Below are 21,125 nucleotides of genomic sequence, written 5' to 3'. Positions count from 1 at the left end.
CTTTTATTCAGATATTTTCAAAATTTTCTCTTTGATCGGGGAATAATTTCTACTATTTGAAAGGTTGCAATTTGAAACTTTTGAATATGCTTAAATCTCTTCTTTGGTGGAAGAGTATCGATCAAATACCCACTAAAAAACTTATAGCAAGTTGTGGATCATATTTTATTAAAAATGATTTTTTTCCCCAATTTCTGAAATAATTTAAAAATTCTATTTAAAATTTATATTCTCAAAATAAATCTTTTGATTTTAAATTTTTTTAAATTTTTTCAAATAATTCTTTTATATTTTTCTTTTTTCCTTTTTTTAGTCTCCTCTTATTCTTCCATCTTTAATTTTCTTTTTATTTTTCTCTTTTTCTTTTTTTTTTCTTTTGACTTTTCTTCCGGTAGCCGACCACAGTGATTGACACCATACCTTTCCGAATGAAAAACAGCAACTTTTTCTACTTTTTAATGTTGTTTCATTTTTTTGAAAAAAATTGATTTTGTTTTTGAAAAAATATTTTTTTTTTTTTTTTTTTTCGAATTTTTTCCAAAAAGGATACTTCTGTAGCTTTGCATCGCGCCTTTGAAAAAAAAAATTTAAATTTAAATTATTTATAAAATGAAAATATTTTTAAACATTTTATTTTCTTAATATTTTTCAACGATACAAATAATTATTTTAAGAAAAACATTTGCCACGTCAATCGTTCATCATGCCTTGGAACATTTCTTGGGCCTAATCACAGTGAGCCCATCACTGAGGCCTCGAACCCGACCCGAATCCACGTCACCTCTTCGAAGCCCAAAAGAAGGAATCCATTTGGGCGGGAAAATTTCCCCATTTCCCGCACCTCAGAACCCCCTCTCACTCTCTCTCCCCGTCTCGTCTGTCGTACGCTCTTCGAAGACGAAGCGGATGAAGTGAAACCACCGTCCGCCGTCCGCCGTCGTTTCGCCCTTCGAGGTCCCGAAGGATGCCTCCGAGAAAGAGGGCCAATCCCTCTTCCGCCGCGGCGGCGGCGGCTGCGGCTGCGGCGGCGGCGGCGGCGAAGAAGCAGAACCAGAATCAGAACCAGGCCCAGGCCTCCCAGCCTCCCAAGTACGGGATCCAGCACTTCTTCGAGCGCCACTCCCAGAACAACGCCGCCGCCGCCGTCTCCGTCTCTCAGGACCCTCCGGACCGTAAAGCCGCGGCCAGTCGACTGCGCCCGGCCCCTGCCGCCGTGCCGAGCTCGAAGGCCGGCCTTGATTTGGGGGAAATCGATCGTCGGAAGTCGTTGGGCAATAGGGGGCGGGGCCGCAAAAGTTTGAGGGATCCGGACACTAATGCTGCTGACTCCAATGTTCTAGGGGACGGGGACGCGCCGAGTTCGAGGGTTCCGAGCTCGGGCGTTGCTGCGGTGGGTTCGGGGATTGAGGAGGCGAATGAGAATCGCGTGGTCGGAGCGTCCGAGAGGCCGGAAAATGGGGCTGTTTCGAATTGCGCGTCACAGAGCACGCCAGCGGATAACTTGTTGAGGGCGGGAGATCAAGGGGAGGATGCCGGTAGTCCCCTCGTAGTTTCGCCGGAGATGATGAAATCCCTGTCTGTTAAACGCTTCAAGTTTTCTCCGGGAATGGTAAGAGCTACTTGTCATGCCTGAAGGTGTCGGCGTATTGAGTGTTTCGTGTTACTTTGAGGAGGAATGAGCTTTGGAAGGTCCATTGTTTTTCAAACTTGGGTTCTTCTTCTTTTTGAGTCATCCGGGCGAGGCATGCTAGGATTGTTATTACAGGAGTCACTGAGTAAAATTCAAAGAAGAGATTCAAAATTTTAACTTAGAAATGCATGAAATGCCTTCTTTATCTTCTGTTTTACGGCTATGGCCCATTATAAGGAGTTCTTTTGTTAATGTCATTGCTTGGGCAACTGGCTACTGACCATGCTTGTCGGGGGAACCTCGAATGACAGTTGATAAAGCAGAGCCAGGATGATGGCGGTGATGAAGTAACTTGGAAGATATCACCTGTAAATGAGCGATTGCAAACAGTTTCCAAGCACATGCCTGAGACAATAAAAGTTCTAGCAGAATCGTCAAGGCTAAACTCTTCATACATTCAGCAATGCTCACAAATCAAGGTACACTTCCTGCACAGTTTTTTCTTGCTTTTCAACATTGTCTTGACTCTTAAACCCAATGAACAAGAATTTGCAGAGTACGCGAGAAGCAGCTGGCAGTGGTGGAATGTGCCTTTCTTCACCCTTCAAGAAGGCTTCTGGAAGATCTTGCTGTGCAAATTCGTTGGGTGTGAAAGGAGTCAACCCAGATAAGAATGCGGATCATGAAGGAAAATCTGGTGAAGTCATTACTACCCAAGTAGCCAGTCAACAAAGTCCTTTTCAAACTCCTCCTTCCTTATCTTATTGCCAGGATAAGGTAATTAATTTGATCCATGCAGGATACTGGTTAGTTCTTTCTGTTCTCATGGTACAAACAGAACAGGGGCCTATAAGAGGAAAGCAAATTTACTTCTGAGACGGGTGCTTGAGCTATAATATTATTTTTCAGGTGTTAGCTTTTTTAATACTTCTAGGAGATACTATGGCTTGTTTGGGTATCAGGGAAAATGGGAGGATTGGAAATTTGGGTGGAGAATTTTGAAAATTTTAATCCTTTTTCTGAGTAAGAAGAGAAAGGAAAATTTAAACTTGGCTGTATTTTCCTTTCTCTTTCTTCATCTCCCACTCTCCCAAAGATAAGAATGAAAAGTTGAAAACCAATTTCCATTCGTTCAGTTTTATTCTTTGGATTAGTTCACGCTTGTATAAGAGTGAGAATTCTTCTTTTGACATTTTCTCCTATGCTTTCTTGTGCAGCCAGCTAACAGCACTGCCTGCAATGGAGTATTGAATGAGCTTGGACTGAGGCAGCACAAAAAGGTTTTCAGTGCATGGGCCCATCTATTTTTGTGTTTATTCCTATTGCTGATCATTTTTCATTTCTATTTACCAATATATCGCTGTGCTGTTTTCAAGTGATATTTCAATTCTAGGCTTTTAATATGTTTAGTCCTTACACCTTAGGACATTTTGCTGGTTGTATCACCAGCCTTATCTCGTTTGTTCCTTGTCCTGTTAGGCACTGCTTGAGCTTTTAGATCAAGTTGAAGATGCCATCTCCATTGATGAACCACTTCCTAATGTGCTCAAAGGATGCTCATCAAAAGTTCGGAATGGCAAGTCTTGTGAATTACCTGTAAAAGTTTGTAGTGATGCGAGAGTTGTAGTGCCACAGAAGGCCAATATGGCATCTTTAGATGATATTTTCCTAGTATTGGAGGTGCGTTGTCCTTCCATTTTGATGAGTTTGATCATACAAAGGAAATGCTTCAAAAGTCCTCGTGGACTGGTGAATGAAATTCTTTTCTTTATTAATTTTTTTTTTTGAGCCAGGTGGCAGAAAATAGTGGGTCTGCTGATTCCAGTCATGGTCCATCTCCTCACAAGGTCATGAAAATTTTCTTTCTGGCCATCTGGCTTTTATAGAGGTGATAAATGGCTGTCGTAAGATGTTAATTCAATCAGTTTGTTTATTTCAGGTTCTCCGTTTGTTGAATGAGCAAAATGGAGAGGAAAGGACTATTCATTTATTGGATGAGTGGTGAGTTTTTTTAGGTTAATATTCAGCTGCTTTGCCATGACCATGATCTCTAGTGCTCATGACATTTTCTTTATCGCTTAAACCATGCTAAATGTGTTTATTGGGTTTAGGTGACCTCGCTACTAGACAAAGTATTGCTGCTGTATAGTATTTTGGTATATGTATTGCGCTTTATTTCTCTGTAAAAGCTTGATGCGACATGTTATTATGAGGCCCCTTCTCTCGAAAAACTTGATGTGACATCTTTTTATAAGGCTTCCTTTGAATTTTGCCTGTTGGAACAAATCTGGTGAGTCTAATCATGTAGAGAGGTTTCCTTATTTTCTTGGACTGCATGTTGAGACAAAGCTTGGACAATGTTATGGTTATTGACTGCTGTTTGTGTAGAAGCAGGACGGAATCTATCAATCACACTCTTAAAATGCGAGTTTGCTTCAGAAATTTGGTCCTACTTCCCATTGGAAAATGGTTCCTTTGGGTTATTCCGCCGTTCAATTTTTTTATTCTGTTTTTTACCATAAAGTATCGAAGATCTCTGCCTGTATGCATTATGATGGATAATGTGCCTTGAGAATAAACAGAATTTTTGAAGATTAAGAGATGGCATAGTGGTTTTAAAGGCTCTTTATACTCTATTACATTGCCGAATGTCAGATGCCACATGCTTATTTCTTGTAGTTTTCCTGTTTTCTCATGGATAACTCTTTGGGGTGCTGTCTTTTGTGTACTTCTTTACACATTGACTTCACCCATTTCTCTTTCTTCACTAATGATTTTTTTTCCCTTGTTAATGAGAAAAAAAACTATGAATATTTATTAGTACAATCATCAAATAAATCCAGCAAAAGTATTTGCGATTCTTTTAGTGGGTTGGCACTTAATTATCTGATCTATATAAATATGTTTTTTCTAGTCTCTGTCCTTTTAGACTATCTTTCAATTTCTTCACATAAGCACCTCCTAGTGGTTTGTCTTGATCTTTCAGTTTTTGGTTAGTACATTGTTTGTGTTTGAAAACAAAGAGTTGTCCTGCTTGTTGCCTTGCACGCTGATCAAAGTCATCCTTATTTGTTTTCCAAACAATCTAGAACCTTCCATTAATTTTCTAAGTCTGCTGTCCATCTACCTTTGTTATCTCCATCATGTTGTTTGCAGACTTCTTCTTGTTAGACCACATTCTCTAATTGCTGCCTAGCTAGCACCATGTTGGACTTGATCTGTTCCTGAACTTACAATGTTGTTCTTGGTCAGGTTTTACAGTGTCATTTCACCTGGAGACACAGTAAATGTAATTGGGCAGTTTGATGTCCAGGGGAAGTGTGATGTGAGAAGGGACAGTAATTTTGTGATTGTTCACCCAGATCTCCTAGTGTCTGGAACTCGGGTAATAATTGGTTTCTTATGTATGGTCTGAACTATTTTGCATTAGCACATGGAACTAACTATTCTTGTTGTCCTGATGCTCACTTCTCTCGCCCCAATTTTTGAGCTTTCTATTATGTCGATATTATATGAATTATCTGGCCACATCATAGGTTGCCACAAGTTTTACCTGCCCAAGGCGAACCGTCCTGGATGAGAGGTTAAAATCCTCTGAGTACTCAACTGCAGCATTAATCGGAACCTTGCTGCATCAAATTTTTCAGGTTTTATTCTGAAAACTTATCTCAATACCTTCTAGCATTGTCAAATATTATATATATAAAATTCCTCAGGATGTTCCTTTGTAAATCCATTTTCCACTGCGGTGACCATTTACAGGCTGGACTAGTGAAGGATGAACCCACGGAGGAATTTTTAGATGAGTATGCTGGTGTAGTGCTCCAGAAAAATGTTGAGAGCTTGTATGCTTGTGGAGGTATAACCCTGTGAAATTGTTGCTTTGTTGTGCTATGAGTATATGACTGAAAAGATATTAGAGGCTTTTTCTTTGATTAGGTTTGAGAAAGACTGTTTACCAACTAAGTAGGCCTTTCTTTTTGTGAATGTGTATGAATTTTTCGGTATATGATTGAAGATTATCACCAGTATCACCAGTCACATCTTGACAGGTCTTGTGAAAATTCTTATGTCCTTTTTGGAATTGCAGTTAGTGAGAAAGATATCCTTAATACTTTGATCGAGGCAAACCCAAGATTATTGAACTGGATTTCCCTTTTTAAAAATTCACAGGTATGATGAAAATTATCCTTTGCATCATCTCCCCCCCCTTTCCCTTCTTTCCTTCTAATTATTCTATTATTCAGATATTGGAGGAAATACTTAAACTACTATATCTTTATTCAAAATGGCTTAGTGAAAGATTACATAGGAGGCCTATATGTAGAGCAAAGTGTCACATAAAATCACTTGTTTCTAATACTATTAGATGTACTTCAACAGATTCTAGAATTCTCTTCTTGATACTAGGTTTAGATCATCTTTTATAGATACTGGTGAAAGATACTCGTGTGCCTGTTGAACAAGATAGGTTTTGGTACAATTCAATTTATTCATAGTTGGAAAAGAATTTCCCTAAAAGTTTAAGCTGTCAAGAAACTTGCCCACAATGTAAATTTAACATACTTCTTAACACTCTCCCTTGTGTGCTGGTCAATGTTGATGAGATAACTAGGGGATCTCCAGGAGCAATGATATAGATAAAGCTAATTTCCGTACTTTTTCTTGTAGGCCAAATCCCAACCTCTGTATTAGGGAAAGTGCGGCAGAGCTTACATTTTAAACCATGCCTTCATCTAAAAGCTAAATAATTTAGATTATCAAATTCCACAAATGTGATGACTCTAATAGACCAAGCTGCTTACTGATCAATCAACTTTGGAAATTTTATGAAGTTTCTTTTATTTGCATGATGACAAAGACATGCATCATACTTTACCAAAAAAAAAAAAAGACATGCATCATAGGTATATGAGGATCTGACACTAGAAATATCTTGCTAATCTCATGGACCAAGGGCTGATATAAACTTTTGGTGGGCGATCTAAACATGAGACTTTTTGATAATTGGGGGCATGGGGAATTGAACCCATGTGCTGGAAACGTTTGTTCCTTGATCAGCAAGCCAACAGATTAAAACTTATGGATCTCATAAATTGCTGCCAGTTTCAGAAAGCTCCCACAGTTGATTTTGGATCTGAAGATGGTCTTAAGAAGGTCAATATATCTGAGGTTAGATGTCCACCCATTTCTTTTTTCTGATATATCCTTGCTGGTTGATCTGCTCCTCTGTATAGGCATTTTACAAATTTATTTTTCAGGGTCCATGTGAATAGTCTAGTTTTATTGTGAAGTCCCATTGACATCAGATGCAACTTGTATCTATTGGAAATGAATCCATGAGATAATTAAACCTTTAATTTAACTAGAAGTAACTGTAGTTTGTGATTGTTCACATATATTTTATTTCTCTGAGAAGGCCCCAGGGCCTCTTTTCTGTAGAAAAAAGTATCGTAACCACGATCATACTATGTTTATATTGCATATTTCTTTTTCATGTAAATTCATGTGCATACTTGTTGGAAATTTCGCCTTTTTCATATCCTCGTTTTTTTATGTAAGTGCATGGTAAAAGAGCTCCACAGCCCTTTTATGTAGGTGATTGATATAGAGGAGATGTCCTGGGCACCCAAGTATGGATTAAAAGGAATGATCGATGCTTCTGTCAGAGTAAAAGTTGAATCAAATACTTCTGGAGTTGTGGAAAAGATTGTGCCTTTAGAGTTCAAATCTGGCAAACGTCCTAATGGCCAGGCATGTCTATATGTCTCATCGTTGTTCTTATGGATGTGCCAATGCAGGACTCTTTTAGAAATCATTTATGCTATTACATCAGCATCCCATTCTTTTAATTCATAGTTTGTCATTTTTGCAGTCATCGATGGAACATTGTGCACAAGTGATATTGTACACACTCCTTATGTCCGAGAGGTTTGCCAAAATTAGCCATTTTTCTGATATTCATGCCCTATATTGGAGCAAAGTTTTTTATTGTTTTTGTTACTTTCTTTTGTCTATCTATAGATACTTGAAGCCAATTGATTCTGGTCTTTTGTATTACCTCCAGTCAGATCACACTCATGTAAGGCTAAACTTTATCTTGGTGATTGTGTTGTTGGTTAGATTTATCTTTGTGGTTGTGTTGTTTTTAGTCTCCGGCATGCCAAGTTTGCATTGATGACATGTGTAGGGAATTACTGTTCGGAGATCTGACTTGGTGGGCCTGATCATGCGTCGAAATGAACTTGCTACTTCTATTCTTAAGGCGTTAACAACTCAGCAACTACCCCCGATGTTACAGGTCAGCATATTTGCCATCTTTGACGGTGTCTTGGTGTAAAAGTACATTTTCTTAAGTTTCGGTTGTAACTGTTTCCTCAGAGTCCTAGTATTTGCAAAGGTTGTCGGCATCTTGATGTCTGCACCCTCTATCACAAGGTAAAACTTTATCCTTAAAGACTCCAATTGTTTAGTTTTTTGTTTTTTGTTTTTTTGTCCAATCCATTAAGTTTTAGATAATATGCTAGGATTATGTGTCCTAATCCAATAGCATTAAGCAAGAGCAGATTTTATACTCCCCTTATGAGCCAAGTGAACTTTTTTATCTTCTGAAGTCAGTTGACTTGTTATTTGTCTAAGTGTGGTTACTTGTACACAGGTTTGTTTTATGTATAATGACAAATGCAATAATTTCAATTTGTCTCGAGGTGTATGGCGAGTGGAGACTATAATAAATTGACAGATGGTGAAATTGTTTAGTTTATGTCAGAAATATGGATTTTAAATTTGGCCATGCCGAAGCTGCCATCCAGTCATTTTTAAATGTGTCCTGGTTAAGACAAGCTGATGATACTTGTCTCTTCATTCGCTGGTTTACAGATGAGTGACAATCCATGCTATATGCCTACAATTTTAGGCTTAAATCCATTATTAGCATCCTAGTTTCTTTTGGAATTTCTGTTAACACGGATATTTTCCATATGGCCTGAACTTCTTGCTGCAACATTTAATGCCTCATCCAATGGCCAAGGGCTCTAGTCACCTCTGTCGTTACCACCCTTGGTTGCTGAAATGATGTACAACTCTACAGGCACATGGGGGAAGCACAGAAAACAGCGGAATGGGTGACCTTTTCAATGCATATACTAACCACTTAACAACTGCACATTCTGATTTCTTGAGACATTGGGATTGGTTGATTGACTTAGAAGCTGGAGAAGCAGAGGTGCAATTGATGATACCAAATTGCAGTTGATAATTCATAGACAGAGGAATGAACAGATAACTGACTAATGTGTTTTGATTTTTCAGCACAGGAAGAAAGATATATGGAGGTCACGAAATTCAAGGCGTGATGAGTCTGCTTGTTCCCTTTCTTCTCTTGTTCTCGACACATCAGATAAAGAGACATGTTGCACGCCTTCTAGAGACAAGAGGTTTACCTATCGATTCTTGGGTCAGAATTTGACTTCCGAACAAGCAGAAACATTTGTCGGGAATACTCCTGGTGCTGGAGATTCTATGAGGACTGGTTTTGCTTGCAAACTTTCAAGGGGAGACATGGTGGTATGATTTTCCTCTGACTTATGTTTCATACCACTTATTGTGTTTTCAGTTCAAGTCATTTAGGGAAGAATATTAGCCTCCATCTTAAAGGAAATGAACTTATGCACACATGCTTAATTAGTGGAGTCCATATATTTTATAAGATACTTATCATGAACAAACACTTCTCTACTTTCCTTTGAACGGTAATCATGATCTGACTAATACTTCATTTAGATATTGAGCACTGAATCTGGCCGGCGAGCAATTGCCAGTGGAGTCATTTCTGATATCAGCCGCTCCCATGTTTCTGTAAGAAAATGTGTGGCTTTACTTATTTATGCTACTAACACTGAAGAAAGCTTCAATGTGTTTTATCTTTTGTCTAAAACCCTGTGAATTCTAGGTGTCTTTTTCCAAGCGTCTACGGCTTCCGGGAAGCAGGCCTCTGTCTGAGGTGCAAGATCTTGTCAATCAGTTATGGCGTATTGACAAAGACGAATTCATAACCTCCTTTGCTGTTATGAGGTACTTGGGTTTTTAAATTCTAATTTAGTTGATTGAGAATTTTCCTTGTCGTTGGACCAAAACATATGCTTTCAAGTAGATCCATTCAACTGCATTAACTATTTCTTAATTTGGAAGGTTCAACCTTGTCCAACTTTTTCGGCAAGATGCACGAAGTTCTCATCTTAGGAAAATGATTGTTGACCTCGAGGTGAGTTTGTCACCAGTTTCATACCTAAATTCTGCTGGTGTAATCTGCTAATTTTGGCAACTGAGTATTGACTTGCACTCACCTATTCCACATAGCCTCCTAGATTTGACAGTGGATGCATATTTAGTCAAGACCCTGCCATATCCTATGTGTGGTCTGAGGAGAAATTGAATGACGACCAGCGTCGAGCGATAGTCAAGGTCCTCTCTAAAACTCAGCCATACTTTATCGTACCTTTTTTTCCTCTCACTCAATAATCAGTGAAATGTGTTTCTCAGTCCTAGTGATACTTTTTCAGATACTTACAGCAAAGGATTACACCTTAATACTCGGAATGCCCGGAACAGGCAAGACATCGACGATGGTGCATGCTGTGAAGGCCTTGTTAATGAGAGGTGCATCAATCTTGCTTACGTCCTACACAAACTCTGCAGTTGATAATTTGCTTATCAAATTGAAGAATCAGGTCATTATTCAATGCTTCTAACATATCCTTATTCTTGCAATTATGTACGTTATAAAGGAGCAGATCCATGTTAGAATTGGTAGTCTTCATCCTGTATTAAAATTTTCACGGACCTTGTAAAGTTTTGCGAGGACAAAATGATAAATGAAAATTAAGAAAGTTACTAAACTTACAGATAGAATGTAATTCCAGATCAATCCAATACAGAATCTAACTTTCCAAGTCAAGTGCAAGGATAATAAAGAACATTCTCCTTTGTAAGAAACAAAAAACAAGATGCCATTGTTGCGGCACGGAGCTGCACCATAGCGTCAAATAGGTGAAAATATGCTTAAGCATAGTTGAAGCAGTATGCATGTCTCTTTTGGATTTATTATTTGTGTTGTATGCAGGACATCAATCCTAAGCACATTGTTGATCAATATTTATTCTTAAATTGGTGTTTATTTTATTTACTTGGACCAACCCAAAAATTCAAGTTATGATAATGTTAATGCTGAACTTAATTGTAAATGGACAAAAATAACAAGTTTGGAAAGTGGCAGCATAACTAAAGTCAATTAGATTTTCATAAAGCAAATAGAAATTAATATGTTGCAAAATTAGAGATTGAAGCAATTTGGAATGATTATGGGGTCAAGGGTAAAGGTACTTCTCATCCTGATGGGCTTTAATCATGAACATGCTTCCGTATTGTATTGACTTGAACAAACTTCGCGAAATTCAACAAAGTTGGTCATACTGGAAAGAGCAAGTCTCAATAAATATTCTTATCATATTTTACAAAAACACATTTCTGAACAGTAAAGAAGATGCAAACTCCAATGCATGATGAATATTATAGTGTCATATAGTGCTATAGTCGAGTTCATCAAAATCAAGGCTGACATTAGACACTAGATAATGTGATTTATGATGGGCAACTGTTAAGACCAAAAACTAGAGAAGCCTGAAATGTTGACTTACGTGAATTTCAAATAATAAGATAAATTATAAAATAGATTAGTCAGTGGACTTAAAGTGATTTGGTAGATATTTTGGTGAACTGAAATATTTGCTTTTGAGTTAGTCTTTGTATATTCATTCAAGAGATATGAAGTGCTAGACCTTTAATTGAATTCCCTTAGTCGAATTGAGTTGATAATCGAATAGGTCCATTACTAATAATTGAGGAACTTGAAACTCAGATGTCTTTATGTTCCTTTTGTTGCAGCAATAACCAGCCTCATATTGTTGAAACCCATTCTTTGTCATTGGTCGGATGTCATAGTTCGGATTGTTCAACACAAACCCACTATACTGATTTAATTATGTCTTAGATAGAAGATAGATCCTGGGATTGCAAAAAGAGGCAATAGAAGATCTTGGTGGGTTATAATTGCTTTCAATTGAGCATCAATTGGTTGCATATCGCACTTCTATGAGTTGAGAAAAATTGGATAAATTATGCATATCATGTTGTATAGGCATAAGGACACTTTGCATCCCTTATTCTTACACATTACATTTTGGTGTTTTCAGATGATTGGCCTAATGAGTGGTGAAATCACTCATTGTCCCTCATCCCTAGCTTTAGTTGATACTGAAGAAATTTGTAGGGGGTAGAGACCACGTGTGATCAGGGGTTTCAGTAAAGATGGATTGACTTAAGTCTTCTGGCTCATTTTTCAAAGTATTTTCCAGTCTTCAAGGAGAACAGAAACCCTGCTACAGAGGGAAACTTTTGGTGTTCGAATGCCAGGATAAATTAGCGTAGCCTTTTTCTGGCTACTGAAATACATATTTGGCTTAGCCTACAATTTAAAGTATGTATAGTGCAACCCTTTAATGGAAGATGAGGAGTATAGTTATGTCAATAGTAATGTAAAGTTTCCTAGTAAAACCCTGGGCATATTAAAGTTAATGACATACTAGCAGATTTATTGATGATTTATGTTTGACTATTCTGGTACAAGATGCAAAAAAATTTCCGAGTATACAATCCATCTAGTTTAAAGTGTTATTATTCATAGTAGAGAGGGCCTAATATAACCCTGCCTAAAGTATATGATATGAAGTGCAACTGTCTAGGCCTAGGCACATTAAAGTCTTTGAAGATGTGTAAAGAATGGGCTTCACCTGTGGTTGGGGGATGTATGGGTGTACTGTCCTGAGTCACTCCTATTTGGGCTATTGCTATATTGCCAGCTATTCTTCTGACTGGTCCACGTACATTTGACACTAAAATATTTGTGTTTGAGTGCTCAATCTTTTGCCACATCTTCTTTTGCATGCTACTAAATAATCTTGTTACAGGGCATCGACTTTGTTCGTATCGGAAGACCGGAAGTTGTGCATGAAGATGTCAGAGAACATTGCTTCCCAGGTCTAATAGATCCCTCTCATAAGAGCATTTTTTGAAGTCTCTGTTGATGTTTCTCATAATCTTTAGATATCTAACACACAGAAAAGGGAATGGAAAGTGTTGATGGAATAAAAGTACGGTTAGAGCAAGTCAAAGTAGTTGCTGTTACGTGTCTAGGGATCACAAGTCCTCTCCTTGCAAGCAAGAGATTTGATGTTTGCATCATGGATGAAGCTGGCCAGACAACCCTGCCAGTAAGTATTCTGATTTTTCAGATCTGGTTGATGAAAAGTTATCTAAAACATGATTCTTGTGATGTGACTAAAAAGTTGTTTGGCTTAGTGAGATTTTATGCGTGTAGTTCAAATACAGACTAATATTGGAGTAATGACTCTGGATAAGCTGGATATTACCAGAGCATTGAACTTAGTCATTTTAGTCGTTATCCCTTTCAAATGTCCACCTGTTCTTCATGCTGTAGATTTGATACGAAGTGTTATATGTCCATTGGTATGAAGATGGCAGAATTGTGCACTCACTGTCTATTTCAGTGATGCATAGGCAAGATTCTTTGAAGATTTCCCAATGGTCACTTCCTTAACTTTCAAAAAATTTGTTTACTGTGGAATTTAGAATTTCTGCTGGAGTGAAAAAAGTATTCAAAGAGAATACCAGGATTAAGCTAATTTTAGGGGTCCCTTTAGAAAAACTGAAGCGGAGGCTTTCATTTTATAAGGAAAAGAGATAAACTGGAAGCAATCGGAGTATTGGCAGCAACCAGGCACAGAAAGGAAATTAGAATTGAGGAGGACATTTTGTTGGTGTTATGGAAACACCTTTTCTAAAGCATAAGAATATAAAGTACACAACTGCCCTTTATCTTATTACTCTCTTGACAGTTTCATGATGTGCAAAACTGAAATATCTGACTTCTGTTGCAGATTTATTTTACTGTGTCTATTTTTTTTATATATGGGGATGATAAGTTGTCTAGAAAGAGATGAAGGCTCATGTAAATGCAAAGAGGCTAGATTTTCACAGAAATTAATAGTAATCTGGATAATGATGGGTAAGATTTCCAACAATGGTTTATCTGAGATCAAATAGGCCCTAATTAATTGTTTTATTTGTGCAAATAATATGGGAAAGCTCCTGAGCATGTGGTATTGCATTGCAAAGTAGCTGTCAAAATCTCAGGAGAAGCTCAAAGCCTAGGTTCAATTCTGCGCTCCTCTGAGTTCATCTCTTATTAGATCTCTACAAGTAACAGTGAAAGTTTGTTCTGGATGTTCTTGTGCAAAATGTTGGAAAGAATGGACTTAGAATGGATTTCTGAAGGAAATTTCTCCTGTTCATTTCTTATAGATCATATGTCAGGAAAGAGACGGAGAGATTGTCTGCAGAATGATACTTTTGATGACTGAAGAGTTTTTCCTGACACAGACAAAGTAACTGTAGTCGTTGTTGACTTTGAATGATTCGAGGAAGGCAGATGAATCACAAGGATAGCCCTTTAGGTGTAAAAAGCATCATGAGATATTGTTTCTTTCTTTCAATCATTGGTCTCAGAGGGATTATGATGGGACCTCATGTTTGCATCATATTGTTTCTGTATAGCATCTATATTATTTTCATCTATTTTTGTACATCATTTATATCTTTGCAGAAGTTTTATGGTGATGCCCTTTAGTTCAATTTTAGAGTCTCTGAAAAGATTTGTCAACAATATGACATTCTTCAGGTATCCCTAGGGCCACTGACGTTCGCTTCAGTGTTTGTCCTTGTTGGTGATCACTATCAACTTCCTCCACTTGTTCAGGTGTCTATGGTATCTACTTTCATTTCACTTGCTGAAGTTTGTGCCCTCTGTGCCCTCAGCATTTTAATTAATAAAGTTCATGCACTGATTGCATTTCAGAGCACAGAGGCTCAAGAGAATGGACTGGGTATCAGTTTGTTCTGTAGGCTTTCAGAAGCACATCCTCAAGCAATTTCAGCATTGCAAAGCCAGGTCAGTTGTTGATTAGATCAAGTCTATTTGCTATGATTTTTTTAGTTGATCACTAACAAATGATTTTGTATTACAGTATCGTATGTGCCAGGGAATAATGCAACTATCGAATGCCTTAATTTACGGTGACAGGCTGCGTTGTGGTTCCACTGATGTTGCAAATGCTAAGCTCAATTTTGCTAAGGAGAATCTTTATTCATCTTGGCTAAAGGTGGTAACTTCAGTTTATTAAAACTTATCGTGGTTCTGCAGTACTTAAAACTATTGTGCCTTTAAGAGTATCAAAGGACATGCTTCTTTCAGCCAAAGAAAGGACATGATGCTGCATGCTCATTTTATTTATTTATTTATTTATTTATTGGTCAGATCTGCATGCTCATTTCAGCAGTGCACATTTCACTACTTCTACTGTATGAAATGAGTGTGGGGTTTATCTCTGCTTCCCCTCTAATGGGATGTGATGCCAAAGCCTGCTGTCATGTGAAACTAATATTTTAGTTATTTAACCTCAACAACTCGTAAGTGTAATTTAGGGGTGAAACTGAAGACTTTATAATGATATAAGGAATGAGGAAGCAATTTGGAAGTCGATTTTACACTTTTGGCATTCTTTTTGGTTCATTGTGGTAACTTCTAAAAGAGTGTTTACACCGAAATTAATTTTTCATATCATTTACCATTCACTGTATAAGTTGGAACTAAATTTATTTTTTGCTTTATCTTTTGGTCTTTTGACTCTTTAATAATCAAGTTGCTTTTTGGTTCTAATCAAAGCCTTTTAGAATGGCAAAGCTATTTTTATGATATGGGAAGTATATAGTTCATTCTGGTTAGTACATAAGTTGATCATTTACTGAATGGGTAACCCATTTGCTTCAACTGTCTAAGTTGACGAACTTCTCTTATGAATTTTTTTCTCAATGAATGACATAGCCTCCCAACTTACAAATCCAAGTCTCTGTGACTCCGAGACGGATTTGGTGTTTGGTAAAAATATCTATCATTTGATTTGTCTGTTGGCATACAAATATATAAAACCTGAAGGTTAGACGAGTCACTGTTGTGACATGATAAACAGTATTTATCTTTGTTTTCTTCTTTACAATTTGAGCTTGGCAGATGAAAATGCATTTGATAGTGGCCAAAATTGCTACATGTTTAAAAGTATAAAATCAGTAAATGCAATAATCTGAAAGATGACTAATGAAAGATGAGTCCAATAATTATATTAAACAAGAGATGTTCAATAAGAAACAGAACCAAACCTTACACTTTTCTTTTTGTTTTAATTGTGTTCGACTACAATACTTTCCTCTCGTCAATGCACCCAGTTTGGCACTGTATTTAAGTGGGTCCATATACTTGAGTTTTACCAGGTGAGTATCGTAGAGAGAAGATTGCTAGCATCTTCAGTAACTATATTACCTGCAGAAGCGCAGGATAGACTTATTATTCATAGAATTGGCATGACTGTGTTTAGAGGAGGTCAATCTTTTCTAGTGAACTTTGAACAGAATCTTTTCTTTTCCCTCTATGGGTTAGCTATTTCATAATTTTAGTGCTGCTTGAGAATAGGCAATGTGATGAATATCTCTTCTATTTTCATATAAATATACATTTAAATTACATTGAAAATCTTGTTGGATTCTGTATTACTTGAACAAATTTTGATGCTTGCTTTGCCAATTAAGCATCATTCCAAATTCTTTTCCAGTTCCATTTCAAGAGTTCACTCTGAAGTTTTCATTTGCTCAAGTTTGAATTTGTTCTCTTCTGTGTCTTCAGTAAACTCGTGGATGTAGTAACATTTACTAACATACAAACTATTGTAGGTTTTGGAACCAGGTATGCCAGTTGTATTTCTGAACACTGGTTCGTGTAAACAGGCTCTCTCTTGTTATTGTGAATCAATTTGCTTCTCTTTTTTGGCATCATCTTAAATAGATTGTCCTTTAATGTTTAGATCTGCTGCCTGCTTTTGAAGAAAAAGATCGCAAGACTTTAAAGAATCCAATAGAAGCTTGCATCATTGGGAAGGTACAATTTTGCAGTAATAATTTTATTTTGGTCAGTACAGTAAAGTTATTCTCTTGGTCAGCCGTTATGATTAAGAATAAAAAGAAATAAAAATTAACTGAATTTTTTTTCTCACCGATACCTTTTCTTTGTACGAGTCATAAAGTTATACGGGTTTGGAGCTTTCACCAAGCCATCTCCTGATTTGGTCATTGCAGATAACAGAGGAACTTGTGGAAAGTGGAATCAAGGAAGAAGACATTGGCATCATTACTCCCTATAACTCACAAGCAGATCTCATCCGAGATGCTGTTTGCAGAACCTCTGTGGAGATTCATACCATTGATAAATATCAGGTTAGGCTTGATATAATAAACATGAAAATTCTCTTTTATTAACATTACAGAGAAGTGAACCTGTAACACCTCAATAGTTGAGACAAATTCAGATATACTGGAAAGATAAGTTCTAAGCTCAAAAGGAGAAGGCCAGACTCCAATTGGCAGAGAAGACTTGGGGTTCCATTAGAGTAACAGAAAGGAAAATTTTTAATGCACTTGCCGGTTCACTGACTTTTATTTGCATTGTCAGATGAATGGCCTACTAATTAAAAAAACAGATGAGCGGCCTGGTATTGGTGGTAATTCTTAACTTGCAAGTAAATTACCAACAAATATTTCAATCTAACAAACTGCACTATGGTCAAGTTGATAAATAGGTTATTATTGACTTCTTTGAAATTCTACTGGCGGTTACCAAGTAAACTATTCATTTACATTAGAATTCGATAACATGAAGTTATGTACCAGAGGGTACGTGAATTTATCAATTGATAAACTTGAGGTTACGTGCACAACTGACTCCAAAAGCTTAAGCTGTTTAGAGTGTGGTGGTTATTTTTACTTATGCAAAGGTGATTTGGTGACAAAGGCTTTAGGATGCAAACCCTATGCTTGCAGGCATAAGAATAGGCAGACCCATAACATGTTGCAGACGGCGGTTAGCAATCGAACTTAAGAACTCTAACTCTGCCATCAACTTGAAGCTAGATGCGCAATCGTTTACTTCAATAGTTAGAGTGTGGCACAAAGTAAATTTGTATCTTAACAGATATAAAACTTTACCAATTTAAACAACAGTAAATATTTGACAAAGTTACCAGCATGCTTTCAAATTTCTTAATGTTCAACAAATTATGAATGTTTGGCAAGTAACACATTCGAATTTACAAAATAGGATAACAAGAAAACTTCCTACATCAAATAGGATAATGATTTTATATATGTTCTTGAACCTTGACCACTGCTGCCAGGGCATTCATTAACAATATTCTTTTTGTTATGCAAGTCTGGCTTGTGAAATGTGTTCTTTTCACCTCAATGCTTATCTTTTTTTCTTTTCTTGCTCTTTTTTTCTTTTTTTGTAGTTTTCTTGGGAAGTGCATAATTTTCACACTGAGCCTTCTGTTACTGTTGTCCAGGGACGAGATAAAGATTGCATATTGGTTTCCTTTGTGAGGTCTAACAAAGAGGGGAATCATTGCAATTCCTCACTACTTGGTGATTGGCATAGGATCAATGTTGCTGTTACTCGTGCCAAGGTAAGCAAACCGTGCCATTGTACTTCAAAAGCTTTGTGTCTTAAAATCTGGTCCTTCCAAAACATGGCTAGGATCATAGAGTGATGGTTTTTTCATCATCCAGCTTTGACACTTACTAATGATACTTAAATCCTATTTAGCTGATTTTCTAGGAAGATATTTTTACTTCCTGCAGTACGGGAATGGCAACCCTTTTCCCCTCGTTGTCCTACTAGTAGGAATTTATTTAAATTGAATACATTAGAATATAATATTAGTGGTGGAAAAATCAGTTGAGTTTTTGCTATACTAGGTGTGACTCTTAACAATTTTGTACTTGTCTTTTGCCAAAATCTTGTACATCTCAGGGAGAATAAATGCAGCTTTCACTTTCTTGTATGATTTAATCTAGTTTTAGCACGTTGAATGTTAAAAACAGAGGAAAAAATGGATAGTTTGCTATGGTCACCTCGTATTGAACACTTGATCTACTAGTTTCACATGTTTGAAATGTCTGGCAACAAGCATTTAAGTTTGCAAAATACATGGAAGTTTAGCCTGCTGGTTGTATCCTTTTTTGAGAATCTCCCGACCCTAAGCTGTTTTCTACTCTCTTTATTCAAGAGTCCACTAATTCCTGCTCATGTTCTAACAAGTGGATAAAGATGAATTTGGCATGAGATATAATTTAGTACATTAACAGCCATCAACCTCATGTCCATGTTTTATCATCTTGGTAAGGTGAATGAAATCATCCATAAGTTTGTCTCTGTGAAAGTTTGTCTACCTGTGGGTGCAACATCCCTCTCCTTATCAAAATGAACAAGAAAAGATATCGCTCTGATATTCCTGTTGCTATTCCTATCAATCTCACTCGTGCAATTTACTGTCTATGTAGAAAAAGTTGATTATGGTGGGGTCGCTGGCCACATTATCAAAGCTACCACTGTTGAAGCTTCTCATTGAGAATGTTGATAAGCAATCGGGCATTTTGAGTTTGTCCAAGGAGGATTTCAGCCAGACAGAATGTCTACAGAGATGCTCCCCTACCGAAAGAAATTAATCCACGGGGCTTTCACTCTTCTGAAAGGCAAGAAAATTTTGACTCTTCCGGATTGTTGTGTTGGTTGAAATGTATAGATTAATAAAAGAAAAGCCGAGTCCTCATGCATGATTAGTCCCAGCGATGTATCTTTTCTCAAGAAAAGCAGAGCCCTATTGTATGACTAGTCCCAGCCATGTATCTCTCTCTGTTGCAGCTGAGTACGTTGCTAGGTTCCTCAATCCTCATGCTGCAAAGTGTAATTGCTAAAAGTGCACGTCAATCATACAAGTAAAGGCAATATCTGGGTAGCACAAACCAGGCGTTTGGGTACCACATCCCGTTTAAAAAGCTCGTTTTTTAATGGAAAGTTAAGTCCATCTCAGTCTATTTTTGGGGGAAATTTTCGTGTAAGGGCTGAAGTGAATGTTGTTTAAAAAAATGACCTAAAGTTGTAGTTCCAAAAAGGCTTGACCTTGTCAGCTAGCTAAATATTTCAGCTTGATCAATGACATTTTTGTGGAAAGATAATTTTTACGTAAATTTTAGTTAAATTAGATTAAAAGGTAAGACAAAAGGAAAAAAAAATCGCTCCATCACCGTTTGGGCTTAGCTAAGGTGTAAACTCGTCAAATGGGTGGGTCAAGTCGAAAATGGATCGACTCATATTTGACTCATTTAACTCATTTTGATTCATACTCATGTAGCGTAAATTTAGTGACTCATATTCAACCTTATCCTTATTGCTAAAACTTATTAATATTCTAGGAAAACTCACACCCACTATATGCTAATAGGATTAAAATTTCAAATTAAATTAAAATACTAAATAAAAAAAGTCAAAAAAACCTATAAAGTAAAATATTTATAAAGAATGAGACAATGAAGCGCGCCTTACCCGTGACGTCATGGGAGGTGTCCTTGCGACGCCGCCCGAGTTTACGTCATCGGCTGTCCATTTTGTATAGCGGTTCCCGAATCACCAAAAGACAAAAAAAAACATGCTTCTCTTGTTTGAAGTGAATATACTTTTGAGTAACTAAAAATTGTAACATGAAAAATCTTTAACTAAACTTAAGAAAGTTCATTTTTATGATTTTTTTATTATAAAAAAGTATTGTTAAAACACTTTTATTCAATACAAATTTAATGGAAATTTTGTATAATTATTTTTAAAATGTTTTTAAATTGAATTTTTTTTTTTTTTATTTTTTTAAAAAATATAATTTTTATTTTTATATTTTAAAAATATAATTTCTTGTTATAATATATATTTTTAAATTATTATTTTTTCTTTTTCTCTTATCTCTTTCCTTTTTTTTTTTCTTCCTCGGTCGGTCGTTGGCCACAATGACGGCTAGTGACCAGCCACAGGCAAGCTCGAGCTCGCCTAACGCCGACGTCGAGCAAGGATCAATCTCCCAATCTGGCGAGACTGAGGCCTCGCCTGACACCGATAAGCTCGAGTCTCGTTAGATCTGGTGAGGCTCTAGCCTCGCCAGTCATCGGCAACCACGAGCTCACGTGTTGGCAAGCTCAAGCCTTGCCGAACTTGTCATTGATTGTCGCCATGCCAGCCACCAACTAAGGAAGGAGGAAAAAGAAAGAACCAAGAAAAAGAAACTTAAATATGAAAAATAATTCTAATTTCGATTTTTTGTTTTAAAAAAAACATTTTTGTAAAGTTAAAGAGGGAAAGATTGTGTGGGGTTTGGGTTGGAAATTTAAAAATGGGTTTTAAAGTTCTAACCCATGTGATATTTTAAATGGGTCG

General features: G+C 37.0%; 1 protein-coding gene across 4 annotated transcripts; it reads left to right on the top strand.

Moving 5' to 3' along the window:
- The first annotated feature begins 862 nt into the window (after nucleotides 1–862).
- On the top strand, nucleotides 863–19,702 carry LOC104441316 (DNA replication ATP-dependent helicase/nuclease JHS1). Of its 4 annotated transcripts, none has more exons than XM_010054415.3 (34): nucleotides 863–1,609; nucleotides 1,942–2,109; nucleotides 2,186–2,407; nucleotides 2,848–2,910; nucleotides 3,110–3,310; nucleotides 3,424–3,477; nucleotides 3,570–3,631; nucleotides 4,883–5,015; nucleotides 5,167–5,277; nucleotides 5,393–5,489; nucleotides 5,721–5,803; nucleotides 6,743–6,802; nucleotides 7,229–7,384; nucleotides 7,506–7,561; nucleotides 7,655–7,712; nucleotides 7,821–7,931; nucleotides 8,012–8,068; nucleotides 8,721–8,855; nucleotides 8,942–9,196; nucleotides 9,413–9,487; nucleotides 9,582–9,703; nucleotides 9,821–9,893; nucleotides 9,989–10,093; nucleotides 10,192–10,359; nucleotides 12,655–12,724; nucleotides 12,806–12,957; nucleotides 14,445–14,522; nucleotides 14,622–14,714; nucleotides 14,791–14,925; nucleotides 16,547–16,586; nucleotides 16,678–16,751; nucleotides 16,949–17,086; nucleotides 18,211–18,330; nucleotides 19,208–19,702. In XM_010054415.3, the coding sequence occupies exons 1-34, from the start codon at nucleotides 965–967 to the stop codon at nucleotides 19,370–19,372; spliced, it is 4,335 nt and encodes a 1,444-aa protein (XP_010052717.2). In that variant the 5' UTR covers nucleotides 863–964; the 3' UTR covers nucleotides 19,373–19,702. The 4 variants fall into 4 exon arrangements, with proteins under 4 accessions (XP_010052717.2, XP_039166519.1, XP_010052716.2 ...); XM_039310585.1 differs by having other exon boundaries at nucleotides 14,445–14,531; XM_010054414.3 differs by having other exon boundaries at nucleotides 6,737–6,802.
- Nucleotides 19,703–21,125: the final 1,423 nt, after the last annotated feature.

The sequence above is a fragment of the Eucalyptus grandis genome, chromosome 4 (genome assembly GCF_016545825.1).
Source record: "Eucalyptus grandis isolate ANBG69807.140 chromosome 4, ASM1654582v1, whole genome shotgun sequence".
NCBI classification, from domain to species: domain Eukaryota; kingdom Viridiplantae; phylum Streptophyta; class Magnoliopsida; order Myrtales; family Myrtaceae; genus Eucalyptus; species Eucalyptus grandis.
The sequence above is the reverse complement of the archived record's forward strand: the minus strand, read 5'-3'. Positions and strand labels throughout refer to the sequence as shown.

Bases quoted from the DNA above. Each gene is read 5' to 3' on its own strand.
- LOC104441316 (XM_018872058.2), top strand. From the start codon at position 965: ATGCCTCCGAGAAAGAGGGCCAATCCCTCTTCCGCCGCGGCGGCGGCG. The intron at 2,110-2,185 runs GTACACTTCCTG...AAGAATTTGCAG, and splicing joins AGCAATGCTCACAAATCAAG to AGTACGCGAGAAGCAGCTGG. The intron at 9,894-9,988 runs GTGAGTTTGTCA...TATTCCACATAG, and splicing joins AAATGATTGTTGACCTCGAG to CCTCCTAGATTTGACAGTGG.